This window comes from Dermochelys coriacea, chromosome 3, assembly GCF_009764565.3.
Source record: "Dermochelys coriacea isolate rDerCor1 chromosome 3, rDerCor1.pri.v4, whole genome shotgun sequence".
NCBI lineage: Eukaryota > Metazoa > Chordata > Testudines > Dermochelyidae > Dermochelys > Dermochelys coriacea.
Window position 1 is genome coordinate 157,292,040 of NC_050070.1, and position 16,994 is coordinate 157,309,033.

A 16,994-nucleotide genomic window follows, 5' to 3' on the forward strand; every position below is an offset into this window, starting at 1 on the left:
TGCATGTGTGCAAATGCAGTGTTGGTTAAAAGGGACTGATTTGATAGCTATGCAAAATGAGGGGCACCTATTCTACACCATTGAAGCCAATCGCTAAAATCTCATTAGCTTCAGTGGTGTGAGATCAAGCCCATAATCTCTATTTAGAAAAAAGAAAGCACAGATGGCAGTAAGGCAAGCTTGCTCTATGCTGCCCCTCTAATGTCTCTCTCAACCTTGACTATGCGGGTCCACCTCTAGATGAGAGAGAGGAGTTAACTTTTCATACCCATTCAACCCTCATTCTCTTCCGAGACTGCCCACAACAATGCCAAATACAGCGATGGTCAAGTACTATTTCCATCCATTCAAATCTGCTAAGTAATTTCTATAGCTACTTTGAAATTATTGTGTAGTCACAGGTAATGAGCAAATCATTAATTTTACTGTGCATCAGAAATTAATATATCCTGTAATTTTTCTCTTTCAGTTTTGGCAGTAGAAGATTCTTCATTTCAGATGAATTCCTGAATAACTGAATTAAGGAATAAATGAGCAAACAAGATTTTCAAGCCAACAACCCCCATTCATATTCAGTATAAATATATATACCTATTATATAATACTCACATTTAGAAACAAACACATAGCCCTACAATGAGATAATAATTTAGCCTCTTTAAAGCAGGCTCATTAAAGTGAAATAATGTTGCAACAACAAAGCACAAGTATATGACTAACTAGGAGGGTAGGCTGCAGAATGCCAAGAATATCCAGTGCATTTTGTCTGTGAAGAGGGAGCATGAGCTGGGGATCTGACAGTTATGAAAAGTAGCATCTTTTCTTCATGGCACGTTGGGGGTTTGGCATCAGGAGTTTGTGTTTTTAAAATCAGATGCATTTTAGTATTTTAATATTGCATATGTTCCTATGGGGCTGTGAGATAGTATTTGATATGTATATGCTGTCATGTTCAGTCTCCGAACAAAATCTGATCTGATGTAGAGCTGGTGGAACTATTCATAACAAGCAATATCCATTATAAAAATCTAACCTCTTCTGTTTATAAGGAGTTTGTGCATCAACCCTGAGAATATCTTTTCTTTGCAATAGTATGGATGACTGGTTTTCAAACTATGGGTTGTTTGCAAACAGTTTGCCTCATCCATTCACTATTTGTGGTGTGTGGTTGATCCATTTAAGTCATACGATAATATTTCTGCTCCCTGATTGAATGACTAAATCTTTTAAGCAGAAGAATATTTAATAGTGAAAAATTAACTCCTGGCTGGATCACCATTTGGGCTCAAATTTGTTAATGATTAGGATTTGCATACGTTTTCATGAATACCTGATGCCATCCTAATGTTTACAAATAACTAACACTTACCTCACAGATCAAATGTAGCACTTATTCACAAAAATATTCATAAAACATTTTTTAAACCGTTTGACCATCTGGATTAAGTCCTAACAAATAAGGTTGACCTTCGTTTTTCCCTTCAGTTAGGAAGGGTGGTGCAATATGCACTCAGAAGTAAAAGGTCTTTTGTTTGGTTTTTAAAGCAAAATCTTTCTCTGATGAAAAATGGCTTTTCAACAAAATCCAAAATTTTGTTTCTGTCAAAGTTTTTCTATTTTTGACATAAATCAGTTGTATTGCATTTACAAATAAAATATTTCATTTCGGTTATCAAAAATGAAAAATGTTTTTTCAGCACTAAAAAGATGACTCAGACAGTCCATTTCTATCAGTTCAAGCCCCATTTCAAAGCAGATCTTGTGGACCAAAAAGTCAGTTGTTACTTCATCCATTACTCTCTCTTCTTCATTTGTCTATCTGGCACAAGTCCACCTGGTTCCTTGGGTATTCATCCTGTATTTTTTTCCCATTGATGAATGTGCTGATATTTCTGATTGTATTTACACTGGAAAAAATGTTGTACTACTTAAAAACCCTGCAAAGGGGGAAAAACTAATTTCTTGCTAGCACATGCTTTGATGTATACCATCCCATTTGGTTAATATACAATATTTTGTTCCATATCATCATTTTATCATCTTATAGTATCTTCTTCATTTTTCTCTCCCTTAGAGACAATAAATTAAAGGCAGTAGGCATTTATACTCCAGTAGTTCATTATCTTTGATTGCTAATATTCTCACTACCTGGGTCTCATTCCACACCTTCTAGATCCTTTGCTCTCCATTTTTTCAACAACATTGACAAAGAAGATCATTCAACTAATAAAATGTGTGTATGTTTAATTCTTAATTTACCTCTAATTCAAGGTAGCCTCAAGCTATCAGCCATAAGTTAGGGTGTTACCCTCATTTGTCTTCCTCTGATAGAAGTATAATCGCATTTCCATGGAAGAAATTTTTCAAGTACTGTTCAGTTTTCCAATACGGTATAACCTTGATATGAAATACTCATCTAAAAGGGGTTGTCTCCCCCAAATCTATTCATATAAAAGACAAATCTCTGAGTGCTGTGGCTTAAGCCTGTTAAAGATCTGAATCTGAAGACCTGGAGATTTGAAATAGTACAGATTTGGATCCAATTTGCATTCTGTCTGTTTGGATCTAACTGTTGATCCTTCTTCCACAGGTAGATGAGCAGGAGGGAAGGCTCAGGGGAGGTACCGGGAGTGCAAGGAATCTTCGCTTTCTCCTTGTACACCTGACTCATGGGCCAGCCATAATTGTAGTCTTTGAACTTTGAGCACACAGTTATTGCTCCCTGCAAGTGCACCAGGATATACACCCTCCCTCTCTTCAAATAAGAAGAAAGTCAAGGAAAGTGTGGGCCCCTTACTGAATGAGGGAGGCAACATAGTGACAGAGGATGTGGAAAAAGCTAATGTACTCAATGCTTTTTTTGCCTCCGTCTTCACGAACAAGGTCAGCTCCCAGACTACTGCACTGGGCAGCACAGCATGGGGAGGAGGTGACCAGCCCTCTGTGGAGAAAGAAGTGGTTTGGACTATTTAGAAAAGCTGAATGAGCACATGTCCATGGAGCCTGATGCGCTGCATCTGAGAGTGCTAAAGGAGTTGGCAGATGTGATTGCAGAGCCATTGGCCATTATCTTTGAAAACTCATGGCGATCGGGGGAAGTCCCAGATGACTGGAAAAAGGCTAATTTAGTGCCCATCTTTAAAAAAGGGAAGGAGGAGGATCCTGGGAACTACAGGCCAGTCAGTCTCACCTCAGTCCCTGCAAAAATCATGGAGCAGGTCCTCAAGGAATCAATTCTGAAGCACTTAGAGGAGAAGAAAGTGATCAGGAACAGTCAGCATGGATTCACCAAGGGCAAGTCATGCCTGACTAATCTAATTGCCTTCTATGATGAAATAACTGGCTCTGTGGATGAGGGGAAAGCAGTGGACATGTTGTTCCTTGATTTTAGCAAAGCTTTTGACACAGTCTCCCACAGTATTCTTGCCAGCAAGTTAAAGAAGAATGGGCTGGATAAATGGACTATAAGGTGGATAGACAGTTGGCTAGATTGTTGAGCTCAACGGGTAGTGATCAATGACTCCATGTCTAGCTGGCAGCCGGTATCAAGTAGAGTGCCCCAAGGGTCAGTCCTCGGGCCGGTTTTGTTCAATATCTTCATAAATGATCTGGAGGATGGTGTGGATTGCACCCTCAGCAAGTTTGCAGATGACACTAAACTGGGAGGAGAGCTAGATACGCTGGAGGGTAGGGATAGGATACAGAGGGCCTTAGACAAATTAGAGGATTGGGTCAAAAGAAATCTGATGAGGTTCAACAAGGACAAGTGCAGAGTCCTGCACTTAGGATGGAAGAATCCCATGCACCGCTACAGACTAGGGGCCGAATGGCTCGGCAGCAGTTCTGCAGAAAAGGACCTAGGGGTTACAGTGGACAAGAAGCTGGATATGATCAACAGAGTGCCCTTGTTGCCAAGAAGGCCAATGGCATTTTGGGATGTACAAGTAGGGGCATTGCCAGCAGAACGAGGGACGTGATTGTTCCCCTTTATTGACATTGGTGAGGCCTCATCTGGAGAACTGTGGCCAGTTTTGGGCCCCACACTACAAGAAGGATGTGGAAAAATTGGAAAGAGTCCAGCAGAGGGCAACAAAAATGATTAGGGCACTGGAACACATGACTTATGAGGAGAGGCTGAGGGAACTGGGATTGTTTAGTCTGCTGAAGAGAAGAATGAGGGGGGGATTTGATAGCTGCTTTCAACAACCTGAAAGGGGGTTCCAAAGAGGATGAATCTAGACTGTTCTCAGTGGTAGCAGATGACAGAACAAGGAGTAATGGTCTCAAGTTGCAGTGGTGGAGGTTTAGGTTGGATATTAGGAAAAACTTTTTCACTAGGAGGGTGATGAAACAATGGAATGCGTTACCTAGGGAGGTGGTGGAATCTCCTTCCTTAGAAGTTTTTAAGGTCAGGCTTGACAAAGCCCTGGCTGGAATGATTTAGTTGGGGTCCTGCTTTGAGCAGGGGGTTGGACTAGATGACCTCCTGAGTTCCCTTCCAACCCTGATATTCTATGATTCTATGAAATAGTGTTGGAAAAAGGCAGAGCCTTGATCCCTTCTGGATCTGGAGAGCACATGCAGCATCTTCTTATGAGGTGGTGCCAATGGCACACAGAAGGATTGTGCCTTTCTGGGAGGCACTCTACATCCCTGAGGCACAGTGTTTCCTGGAACTCTTGATGTGGTGTCCCAGTTCCAATCCCCCTCCCCAATCAACCCTCCCACACATACACGCCTCAGGGCTGTCTCTAAATGGCATCCTCAGGCATAGGAAGCTTGGATCTGGATCCAGAGTTCAGATACAGAGGTTCTGGTTTGGCCACAACTTGATTTTTGATGGAGAGAGAAATCTCTCTGTCTTACTTGTGATACAACAAACAGATACAGTAGAACTTCACTGATCTGCAAACCCAGTCATTTTAACCAAAAATCTAGTTGTCTCAACTGCCTTCTTAGCAAAGATTAAACAGCACAGATAGCACTGCAGCAAGATCTATTACTAATATTTCACTACAAAATATACTGCTGTACATTTGCTGGTAGAGTATATTATGAAGTATCAAATAATTAAATAGTTATCATACTTGTCAAAAATAAATGAATACTTTCTGTGATGCAGTATTCCTGAATATTTTATGGCATTTATTTGCTTACTCATGAATTACAAAAAATGTGGTAACCCACAAAGGGTTACCTAGTCACTAATATGCATATGGGCCTGATCCTGAGCCCTACAAAATCAGTGCAAGTCTTTCCCATTGCCTTCAGTGGACTTTGAATCAGGCTCCTACTGAAATTTAAATATAATAAGGCTCTGAACCTGCAAAGACTTACACATAAGCTTTAAGAATGTGAACATCCCATTGGCTTCAATGGAGTATCTGCTTGGGAGAAATTAAGCATATATATAAAACTCTTTGCAGGATAGGGACCTAAGCTTGTAGATTCACAACTGATTGCATTGTCTTGGACATGGCTGGCTGATGCACTAACTGGGGGGGGGAAAACCTTTAGAGAAAAGCTTGCTGTATAACTGTAAATACAAAGCAATGAACACTAGTATTCCCTAATACATACACTGAAAGGTGCCTCATTTACAAATATCCACTAGTTTTCTGTAGCAAGAGTGTACCATTCAGAAGGTTTTAATAATGTAATAATTAACACCACAATAATTACTAGCACCTTTCTTCTATGAATCTCAAAGTATTTTAAAAATGTATATAAATGCTATTACCTCCATTTTTCAAAAGGGGGCACTAGGATTGACAGAAGTTTGTCCAAATTCATACATTGAGTCTAAGTCACAGCTGGGAATATTGCTTCTCAGTGTCAAATATTATCACTGAATTTCTACTAATCTTTATACATAAAGGGAGAATAATGGAAGCAGGCTTGGGGTATTTGTCTTGATTAATAGGAAATTCACTTGACATGACTTGATAGTCAAGTAACAAGGATGAGTTAAAATGACACAAAATCGGGTTATGCTATCTGCTTATTTACTTCTGTTCATTACAGCTCATGAATGGAGATGAAATGGGACTCACATAATTGGAAGTACGCTGTGCAGAAAACAGTGGGGGTTGGAATTACTGTCCTTAGTTATTTCAGATTGAAACAGACCACACAAAATGTGTCTGTGCCAAGCAGCTGTAATTAAAATGATATAAAATAGAAAGCTGGGAGTGTAGAATTTTCAAATCCATCTTCATATGCAAAAGAAGTTACAGTCATTTAGGAACTGCAAGGCTTTTCAGGAGGTTCTGCAAGGGTTCGAGTCACCACAAAATGAATGATTGACTACCCTCAATTTGTCTATTTGTTTAAAAACCGCAAACAAATCCAAGTCGACTCCATCGACTGCACAGGCTCTTACTCTAGTCCCCTCCCCAAGTCAACCACATGACTTAATTCCCCCTCTAGCACGGGTTGGACTTTAAACCTCAGTCCAACACTGAAACACTTAAACCAACATGAAAACAAATCCTTCAAAGACAAATTACTAATTATTCAAAATTTAATAAATCACAGAAGCAGGATCCAGAACACATTCATAGATAGAGAATTTACTCCCTTGAAACTACACTGATGACATGAGGGCCAGGATTTCACCCAAGTGTACGTCTGTGGATACATCTACATTGCAATTAGACACCTGTGGCTGGCCTGCGCCAGCTGGCTTAGGCTTCCGGGGCTTAGACTCGAGCTGCTCAACTGTGGCATAAATGTTGGAGCTCGGGTCCCGAGCTCTGGTACCCTCCCATATCGCAGGGTCCTGGATCCCATGCTGCAGCCCAAGCCCAAACTGCAATTAAGTCTACGCTGCAATTAAGCAGACCTTTAGCCCAAGTCAGCTGGCATAGGCCAGCCATGAGTTTTTAATTGCAGTGTAGACATACCCTAAAAAGGCCAGGATTTCACCCACTGAGTTAAACTCTTTTTCCATGCCTTCAAGGCCCTCTCTATATCTTGAACTTCTTATCCTATTGGGTTCCTTCATTCTCTCTCTACTCCACCAACTACTCCAGCCTCATCACACCTTCCATTTCTGTCTCCATGTCTTCCTCCCCATTGCCCGTTTGGTCTGGAACCTCCTCTCAAAGCAGTTCACTGAGCAACCACCTTTCTCATTCTAATCCTTCTTAAAATCCCATTCAGCCAGAATTTCCATAAGAAGTAAAAGGAGAAGACTTTAAATATTTAACACCTTCATCTAAGGCATCCCATTTCTGGTTTATCCAATGCATCCTGCTTTCTGAGCATCTCTCTTTGATGCAGGGACTTTATTTTGTGCATTGCACTTAGCTAGGCTACTTAAATTGCTCTCATTATTGCTATTCTTCCTTCTCTTCTCCCCCCCCCTTCCTTCCTATTGTTTGTTACAATCCAATTTAAGACAAGATGCAATGAACATAAGCTTCATCATCCTATGTGTTTGTATAGTCTCTAGCATAACAGGGTCCTGATCCTGACATTTCTTTCATCAGTCCAGTCTTTCTACCCATCCACGATAAATCTCTTAAATCAATGTGATAACTCAACATGAATAAGGTTGAAGGAACAGGCACTAAAAGCTGATGCATAAAGAATACTTTTCGGGAAGCACATGGGAAAGCATAGTACACGGTGAAGATAGAAGAAATAAAGATGTCTTTCTGAGACTAATACAGAGGAACGTTTCAGAGGAAAAACTTTCCCCAACATTTATTTGGATGTGTCCCTACTTTCCTCTCCCATTTGTAGTTCCAGCACTTAAATGACACCCTGACTTTTAGCAGTGACAGTTTTCAAGCAGGTACCCACAACAGGTTGAAGGGGGTGGGATTTTCCTCTACTCTTTTAGGATTAAGAAGGCAAAGTGCATTTTGCTGATCCTTTTGTCATTTATAATCTGAATGAAATATGCTGCTGGTGTCAGGTTTGATTAAAAGCAGAATTAAAAAAAATACCCAAGAAAGGCCAAAGAAGCCATCTTTGATTCAAAAGAGCAAGAAAAGAAAATTTACACACTTTTTACTTTTCCTACTTCTAGATCTCTTTATTTAAATATACATTGCTTTGTTGATGATAATGTCAAAAGCTTAGTATTTATTTTCTCTCTGAATAGCTTTGATGGAAAAATCTTAAATCCTGACAAGAAAATTGTCTGCACTGGCTTGCAAGTAAGACAGCTGTACCTAGTGTTTAGCAATAGACAATAATGCAGAACACATGGATTTTATTCTCTGCTCTTCCACTGACTCACAGAATGACTTTGAGCACGTCAAACTCCATGCGCCCCAGTGTTCTCCGGGTGATGTGAAGCAGAATTCATCCTTTCTCCCCCATCCCCGCCAATAACCTCAGAGGAAAGGTGCTATAGACGTGTAAAATATTATTATTCAACTCCAAGTGCAATGTCCCAAGTCCGGTCTGGTTCAGATTTTTACAATCCCAAAGCGGATTTCAATCCAGTCTTATTTTGCTTCCTATAGACAGAGCAATTCCCTTAAGTTCACATGTTGCTTGCCACAGAGAAAGGAACAGAATTGCCCCAAACATTGTATAGGGTGTGGTATCTACAAACACACCACCATTATTTTAAGAAGACTAAATATACTTGCTCATCCTACCTCTTGGTGAATCCTCGGAGTGATCTCTCTTTGGTCCATGCAAAAGGTTTAGCTGCTCTGCACTCACTCTGTGCCAGGTCCTGTTGTGGTTTTCTTTGTCCTTTAGTGGAGGAGAATATTCCAGCTCACAAGGCAATTCAAAATTGCAGTCAAATACTGTTACAGGAAAACAGATAGTACATACAGGGTTAATAAAAATCCAACTTCTCCCCTTCTAATCAGTCATATTTCTTACATAAGTTAGGACTTATTTTTATTCATGTTTCTCCTTGCATTTTCTCCCTTTCCAAGTAAAAAGGGACACAGGAAAGGTCAGGTCAGATCAGATCAAACGATAGAAGAAGAGTTCAGAATGAACCAAACTCTAAAGGTGCCTTGTGGGGTGAACAGAGCAGAAGCAAACCAAGAGGAAGGGCCAGAGGCCACCACATCTCTTAGGGGGAAAGAGGGCCAGAAAAATTTTCAAGCAAGAAAAACAATTATCTAGAGCGGGGTAGTCAACAGACTGACTGTGGACCAAATCCAGAACACCAGACACTTTTGAAGAGACCCGAAAATTACTTACTTATCATTTTTGTTGTTGTTTTTATTATTTGCTCTGGAGTCTGGACCTTGACTATGCCTTGACCAAGAAATTTGGACTTCGAAAAAAAAATAATTGACTACCCCTGATTAGAGAACGGTGACTGGATATCTCAGAGATTGAGGAAAATTGGATATAGAGCTTTTCTATTATAGGATGTCAGTTCAAATTCCACCCAAGTAAAGAGAAACTCATTACAATCTGAAGATTGTTCAGTGGTCTATGAATTGCTGGTCTCAAACCAGCTCCTGGAGGACAGGGGTTCTGCAACACACCAACCGTGAGCAAAACTGGTATATTGTATGGCAGTCTCAACAGAGAGACCTGTGGTTAAATGATTCATGAGTGACTGAAGTGACCTTTCACTCACAAAAGTGGTCCTTCCAGGTGAGGCACATTTGTGCAGTAGTGAAGGCTTGATTTGCTGCTAAGTGTCCTATGGACAGTGGGACTTAACCACCAAAGCTCGCTACCCATACCTTTCACCAGCACTAAGCTCTCTTTTAAGAACAGACTTTTCTAAAGATGCTTAAAACTGTTGGTGCAATTAAGATTCCTTTCTCTGAATACAGTATTTTCACCATCACATTATGGAGTAAAGTTGTCCAAGACAACATACCGTAACATGTGGAATTCATCTCCAAGTATGTCCAATGATTTTTCCTCCTTTATTTTTTGAAAGCCCCTAGTATGTTGACTTCCCCAGACTTGATCTGCAGTTAACAGTCCACATATTTTGGGTGAGACTTGTGCTTCTAAATAACTCAGCGCCAGATTTGTAAAGCTGTGAATGTGCCTAAAGATAGAGACAAGCACCTAATGGGATTTTCCAAGCATCTAGGCACTTAACTCCCTTTTGAAAAATCCCACAAGGCACTTATCTGCATGTTTAGATGCCTAAATACCTTTAAAAACTGGCCCTTAGGTATTTTTGAAAAGCCTATTCTTAAGGCCCTTTTGGAGGAAAATGCTGTTCTCTGGAGATTTTCTTTAGTATCCACTCTCATGCCACTAGAGAGATTAAAACAAATCATTTAAATTTACATTAGTCAAACTAAGATTTTTTTAAACTTCAATTACGTTCTCTATTAAGCATCTAATTTCTTCCCAGACTGCATATATTTATACAGTTCAGACAGTTCTCCTGCTGGTATAACATCTTTTAATCCAAAAGTTAATACTATTGCCTTTTCTCTATACTTTCAGATAATCCACCTCTTTAATGAGGAAATGGAATCAGCGAGGTCTAGTGTTTGTTTTTTGTTTTTTTACATTCTTCTTTCTGAATCATGTGTTTTGTCAATTCCTTTGTCACACCACTGAGATAATAAATGTAACAAATCCATGGACATGCACAACACACGATAGCCACAAGAATAGAACTCAAGTACTTCTGTTCCAAATGTGTTGGCTCTATCTCTAGAGTTAGAGGATAACATTTTAGCAATATAAAGGTTATGATTAAGGCTACAATTTAGTCACAGAGATCGCAGAAGTCATGGAATCCATGACTTCCAGTGACCTCCGTGACTTCAGCCTGCAGTGGTCAGGATCTGCAGTGGTCGGGATTTATTCATGGGGGCAGGGAGCTGAGAAGTTTCACAATAAAATGCCCCACTATGGGATCCCCTGGGTAAGCACCAGCACTGTATATTGCCAACACCTTTATATGCATTGGAAAGTATCTTGGGAAGGGTTGAAGGTGTGAGTGTGGAGTGAAAGATTCCTTTGCAGGTTATGAGAGGCCAAAGGGGGAGGAAAGAGGAAAGGAACGGGTTAACTCGACGATCCAGCTAGGCCCGAAGATAAAGAACGAAACTGCAGCCCAAGACCAGCACACACAAACAAGCTCTCTGCTGCCAAACTGCCAGAAGCCTGTGTCTCAACCCCGGCCAGCTGTGATCAAGGAGACCTGAGACCCACAGAACTGAAGGGGTTGCAAAACCAGTAAGATTGCGAAGGCCAATGAGTTGAAAAACAACAGTCTCGCGACCCTGAAACCGGTGTGTTTTGGGGAAACTAAGGGAGCCGTGGAAGACCGGTTCGGACTGGTACCAAGAGCATGGGTGGGGTGAAGGTCCCTGGACGAAAATGCCCCCAGAAGAACCCATAACTTAAAACCCTCCCGAGAGCTGAAGCAAGTCGGAGATTTACAGCGGACCCACAATGACTTGTGCACAGGGCAGAACTCTCGTCTACCCTTCCCTCTCTTCTTCTTACATTACACCCAGGCTTAGCCAGCCTTGGGTTGTGCGTGTGTAAGTATGAAAGTGGGTTAGGACTCAGGCACTAACGCTTTCTTCCTCCCTCTGAGTGATGTGAGGCACACCCAGCACTCATCGCTGTTATTTGGTGAATAAAGCTTTAAACTTAGTCACTTGGTGTGGCTCCTTCATCTCCTCCCCTAAAGATCCTGTGGCCTCAGCCTGATCACCTGAAGCCCCAGGCAGATTGGTATCATAAATCTGTCACAGGGGTACCCCCACTGCCTCTGGCAGCCCCCGGAGCTCCAAGCCACTGTGGGGTACCCCCAAGCTCCCATCTGCCACAGGTGGTGGGGGTCCCCGGAGCTGCCAGTGGTGGGGGAACCCCCAGACCTCTTGGCAGCCACAGGCTGCAGGGAACTCCACAGCCTCCAGCTGCTGCAGGTGGCTCCTAGCCCCTGCGCAACTGCCCACTTCAGACAGTGTGGGGACCTGCAGATCCACTTTTCAACACGGATATTTTTAGTAAAAGTCACAGCTAGGTCATCGCTTGCGATAATTTTTCTTTTTTGCCCAGGACCTGTCCATGACTTTTACTAAAAATATCCATGACAGAATCTTAGCCTTAGTTATGATATAGTAGAGCAGATTTGATTCCACCCAGCAGGGGACGCTGTTGTACATACATGCAGTTAGGGAGCTTATTCCTTTACCCACTTACTTCCCTGGTCCTTCTCGCATGAACAGAGCACAACAATACCCGAAGTCCAAAGGTGCAAACAATTTGATGTTTATTGGGGTGATCTTCCAGCAAGCATGATTTCAGTTTCCTTCCTTAGTATCCCCCTTCCCAGCGCTGACACCACAGAGCCTTACCTGTGTCCCTGTGCCCATTCCCCCCCTTAGCAAAACATGATTCCAATTCCCCACTCCCATTCCCTGTTCCCATTCCCCCACCCCCTGATCCTGATTGACTGCAGACTATATAGTAAAACTTGAGTTCTGCTTAGCTATACCTTAACCAATCATTTTCCTGAAATTTAACTAACGAATCCTAACATATTGTAACACGATTATATAACCAGTTATATCCCACCACCTTAATTAGTTTACACCCAGCAAAATTAATTATACAGCAGACAGGAATAATCACAGAACCAGACAGAGATTATACAGACAAACAATAGCAAAGTGGGAACTATAATGACAAAACAATACAGAAGTGAGGATTTCACATCCCAGCTATTGATAAGTGAGTTCTTGCCAGACAGGATGCTATCAAACTAAGCTTCTTTTTACATCTTCCCTTTCTCTGGAGGCGATAGGCATTATCAGGACAAGATTGTATTCCTAACAGCCCAATAGCACCTTATTTCAGTGTGACTAGTTTGTAACGTGAGGAGGTGACCGGTCGCTTCCCAGCTTATGGCTGCCTCTGCTGCCTTGCCAAAGGCCTTAGCCTAAGAACAGGGCCTCAGACTGTCACAGTAAGAGAAGGCCCTTACACCGGCAGACAGTGATTTTGATTTTCTTTCTTTCTTTCTTTTATACCTCTGTAACTAGCTAAGTGGTAAGAATACACCTAAATTAGAGTATAGGCCTTTACAGACAGGCCTGAATATCTATATCCTAACACATGCGACCTAGTTTTTACAACACTGCCACCAAACTTCCTTAATTTCCTGACATTTTTAGTAAATCCTGGAGAATGGAAAACAATCTATAAAGTGCAAGACTCTCTTCAGTTTTGTGCCAACACACAAAGACACGAGAAGAGCCAAACAGCTTTGATTTAATATTAGTCCTGCCTATGCCAACACAAATGAAAGGAGAGAGATTTAAAAGCATGTGACTTTTTTGGTGAGCTGGTTCTGAACTCCTGTCCTTTTCCATCAATCTAAACTATTTATCACTACCAACATTTATATATGCCCCACCACCATAGTTTCTGGGGGCACCATACTTATTTGGGATATCATATACATTTAAAATTTGTATTATGGCATCTTCAAAAGCCCCAACCAGAATCAAGGTTCTATTGTGCTAAGTGCTGTACAAACACATTGCAAGAGTCCTGCTCTTTAGAGTTTACAGTAAGGCTCCAATCATGCAAAGCACATACATAAGTATTAACTGTACACATAAAGAGTCCCATTGAACTTTAATGGAACTTCTCACACGTGTGAAGTTACCCTCCTGTCTAAATGCTCCCAGGCTCAGTGCCAAATTTGAGGCAAAGTGCAAGATATAAGCAAAGGAAACAATAGACGGAAGGAGGACATGGATGACACTATTACATATGGATTTCATGTGTCTTGCATATTTTGTGTAATATCATCTGCCTTTTCCATTCCCCACTTCCCAGCATTTACATTATAAGGCTCCCTTTATCAGCATGCATAGCTTGGCCAACAACTGTAAAGAGCTGACCCATGACTGAAACTCATCATGAAATGAAAAACTTTGGCTTTCTAATATTAGAAGTTCAAAACTGACCCCCTTGGGTGGTCCAGGCCAGAAAGGATGCATGGAAAGGATCCTGACACAAGGAAGAAAGGAGAGCAGCAGAATACAGACCCTGGACTTCAGAAAAGCAGACTTTGACTCCCTCAGGGAACAGATGTGCAGGATCCCCTGGGAGAATAACATGAAGGGGAGGTGGTTTTTAAGAGGTTTCCTTAGAGGTTTTTAAGGTCAGGTTTGACAAAGCCCTGGCTGGGATGATTTAGTTGGGGATTGGTCCTGCTTTGAGCAGGGGGTTGGACTAGATGACCTCCTGAGGTCCCTTCCAACCCTGATATTCTACGAAAGGACAGCCATTAAATTAACTGGCCCATGGCCCCTCACCCATCTTCTCTTACACACTATCAAGACATCACCACCTGCCTCCACTGTGCTAGTGATGCCACTCTTCATCTCTCATTTGTTACAATTTTCAAACAGGACCTTTGTGTTTTCTCTCTTGCCACCCGTTAAGCATGGAAGCTGCTCCCTGTAAATATCCACAAAGCCACCTCATTGTCCTCCTTCAAACCCTCCCCTACTGGGACGCCTACAGAAACTTGACAGCAGCTAGGCTGCTGGTGTGCTGAGACCTCTGGTTATGCAGTTAAGTTTTATCTCACTGTTTCCTTATGCTCCCCTTCTGTCTGTAATCCTGCTTTGAGCAGGGGGTTGGACTAGATGACCTTCTGGGGTCCCTTCCAACCCTGATATTCTATGATTCTATGATTCTATCTGTTGCCTTCTGTTTTATAGTTAGACTGTAAGCGCCTCAGGACTGAAACTGCATTTGTTTTGTGATGGTAAAGTACCTAGAACAGTGAAACCCTGGTCTATGACTGGGGTATCCAAGCACTCCAGTAAAACAACTCAACAATCAATCAATCAATCAATCATCTCCCCAGTAGTGTGCCCCCTCATGGCAATTAAATCTGCCTGTCAGCAATGGGAACCCAGAGGAAGGGCTGGGGATGAAAATCATATCGGTCTTCCCTTGTGTGGAATCCCATGGGGCACAGGGATGTGTGTAACATATACCTCCTTGGAGCAGCCTGGCTGAATGCAGCTCAGAACAACGTTTAAAATAGATCATTTTGCACAGAAAGATGATGTGTTTGACTTATATGCACCTTTAAAAAGTGTCTGATTTGATTAAGCATTCATATCTATTTAGGGGACTTATATATGCATTATCACGATAGTATCCAACCACTTCACAAGCTTTAATGAATTTATTCTCACAATGTTCTTGTGCCCTAGGGAAGTACTAACTCTTCCGCAGGTTAGGAAATGAGGCACACGGGGATTAAGTGATTTGTCTTCACACAGGAAGACAGTGGTATTGAAATTAAAACCAAGAGTACTGAGGAAACTGAAACCAAATCTCCCAAGTCCCAGGCCAGCAACCTAATCACAGGACCATTCTTCCTCTCAAACCAAGTTAATGATCAGTCCACAATGTAGAGTAAATGCTTTTCATATATACTATATGTAAGCTCATTTACAAACTGTTCTTGAGTTGTAAGGAACCTTCTTTGGTAGCTGCTGCAGGACTATACCACATCTACAAGCATAGGGTTCCTTTTAACATCTAAGAATCCGTTCCTTCCACAAATTACTTCCTTCCACAAATACAAATTACTGGTCAATTTTTAATGCACCCACAACAGGTCTTTCACCTCCCTTTTCTGATCTTTGTCTTATGTTTAAATCCTACACAATGCTCTGTATGTGTTGAGCAGTGGAGGAAACAAATTGTTTATTTTTGGAGTTTATTTGATTAAATAAGCCATCATTTCCCTTTTTCAAATAAACACACACTGTAGGAAGTAATTAAATTTAGTAGAACCTACAAAGGTTTTTTTCCCCAAACTCCCCTTCCACCTCCTCCCCCAGCCACTCCCCAAATAAGACTAGATATTGAGCTTTAGAAGGTGGCAATTGTGTATATTCAGGTTTTTTTGCAATGAGATTTTCACAAAGATTTATATCCATAGGTATGGGTTTATGCAGTAGTTATATGGATACTATGGATCATAAAGGCTCTAAAGGAGATGCTAAGTCCAGTAAATCACAAAGCCACTTTTAAAATATAGAGTAGAAGTTGAAGGCTCACTAGATCTTCCAGTTTCTTGAATGCCCAGGCAGTTTATAATAAATCTGTTACATCATTATACTTTTAAAATGGAAAATAAATTAACGTTGGTTGCTTACAATTAAATAAAGGTAAACACTCACCTGTTTAAGGTTTTGGTTGTAGCCATCAGTGTGTATATCACAACTTGCTAGCTATATACAGAAATGCCAACTTACCAAATCTGGCTAAGAAAGATAAAGCAAGTCACTACCTGACTGAGAAGGTAGGAAATTGTAATTGAGAAGTGATGTTAAGACCTTGTGTATATGCTTTATATTTGAACAGTACCTAGCAAATGGGGCCCTGGTCCATGACTGGGGCTCCTAGATTCTACAAAAATACAAATAAATACACAGCAGATAGATGTCATCTGTTCATCTCAAAAAATGATGGTGAAAATGCCAAAGCAGTTTTGTTGCTACCTGTCAAGCTGCAGCATCACAAGTTACTAAAAAGTCCAGTTCTTGAGTGGCAGTCCTTGTCACAGATGGTGCAGGGCCAGAAGATGAATCTGGTGCACTACTGCTGCTAGGACACCTACTGTAATTTCCTCTTTGTTCTTTTCACTTTACTCTTTCTTGACCACCTCTCTTCAACCTCTTTGACTCCTTCCAGCCCTTGTATAGTACAGCCCTCCAGCACCACCCTCCAGTGTAGCCTGTTGCTAGCTGCCTCTTTGGAGCTTGTAATGTTGATGTTGGAAGTTTTCAAATCACCATTGCAAAACATCTTTGAACCTGAGCCTACAACAGCCCAGTGGCCGTAGATAAGCCACACTTTCTCCATGTAATAGGTCCTTTAGAATGTGTCCATCATCCATCCAGTACAGAGAACTAAACCAATGAAGACATCTGTATTTAAGAACAGTAATTAGGTTTGGCAATTTTGCTTTCTCAAATATTACGGTACCAGGAACTTTAGTTTCTCACTTGATATTTAAAATATGAAAA

The 16,994-nt window shown here is 41.2% G+C and overlaps 1 protein-coding gene across 1 annotated transcript in view; it reads right to left on the minus strand.

Annotated features, from left to right (window-relative positions):
* Positions 1-16,994, minus strand: part of ALK (ALK receptor tyrosine kinase) — a 553,261-nt gene that overhangs the window by 379,781 nt on the left and 156,486 nt on the right. Inside the window, exon 3 of the mRNA XM_038395333.2 lies at positions 8,619-8,774. Within this exon, the coding sequence (XP_038251261.1) occupies positions 8,619-8,774 (156 nt within the window). The remainder of the gene's footprint in view (positions 1-8,618; positions 8,775-16,994) is intronic.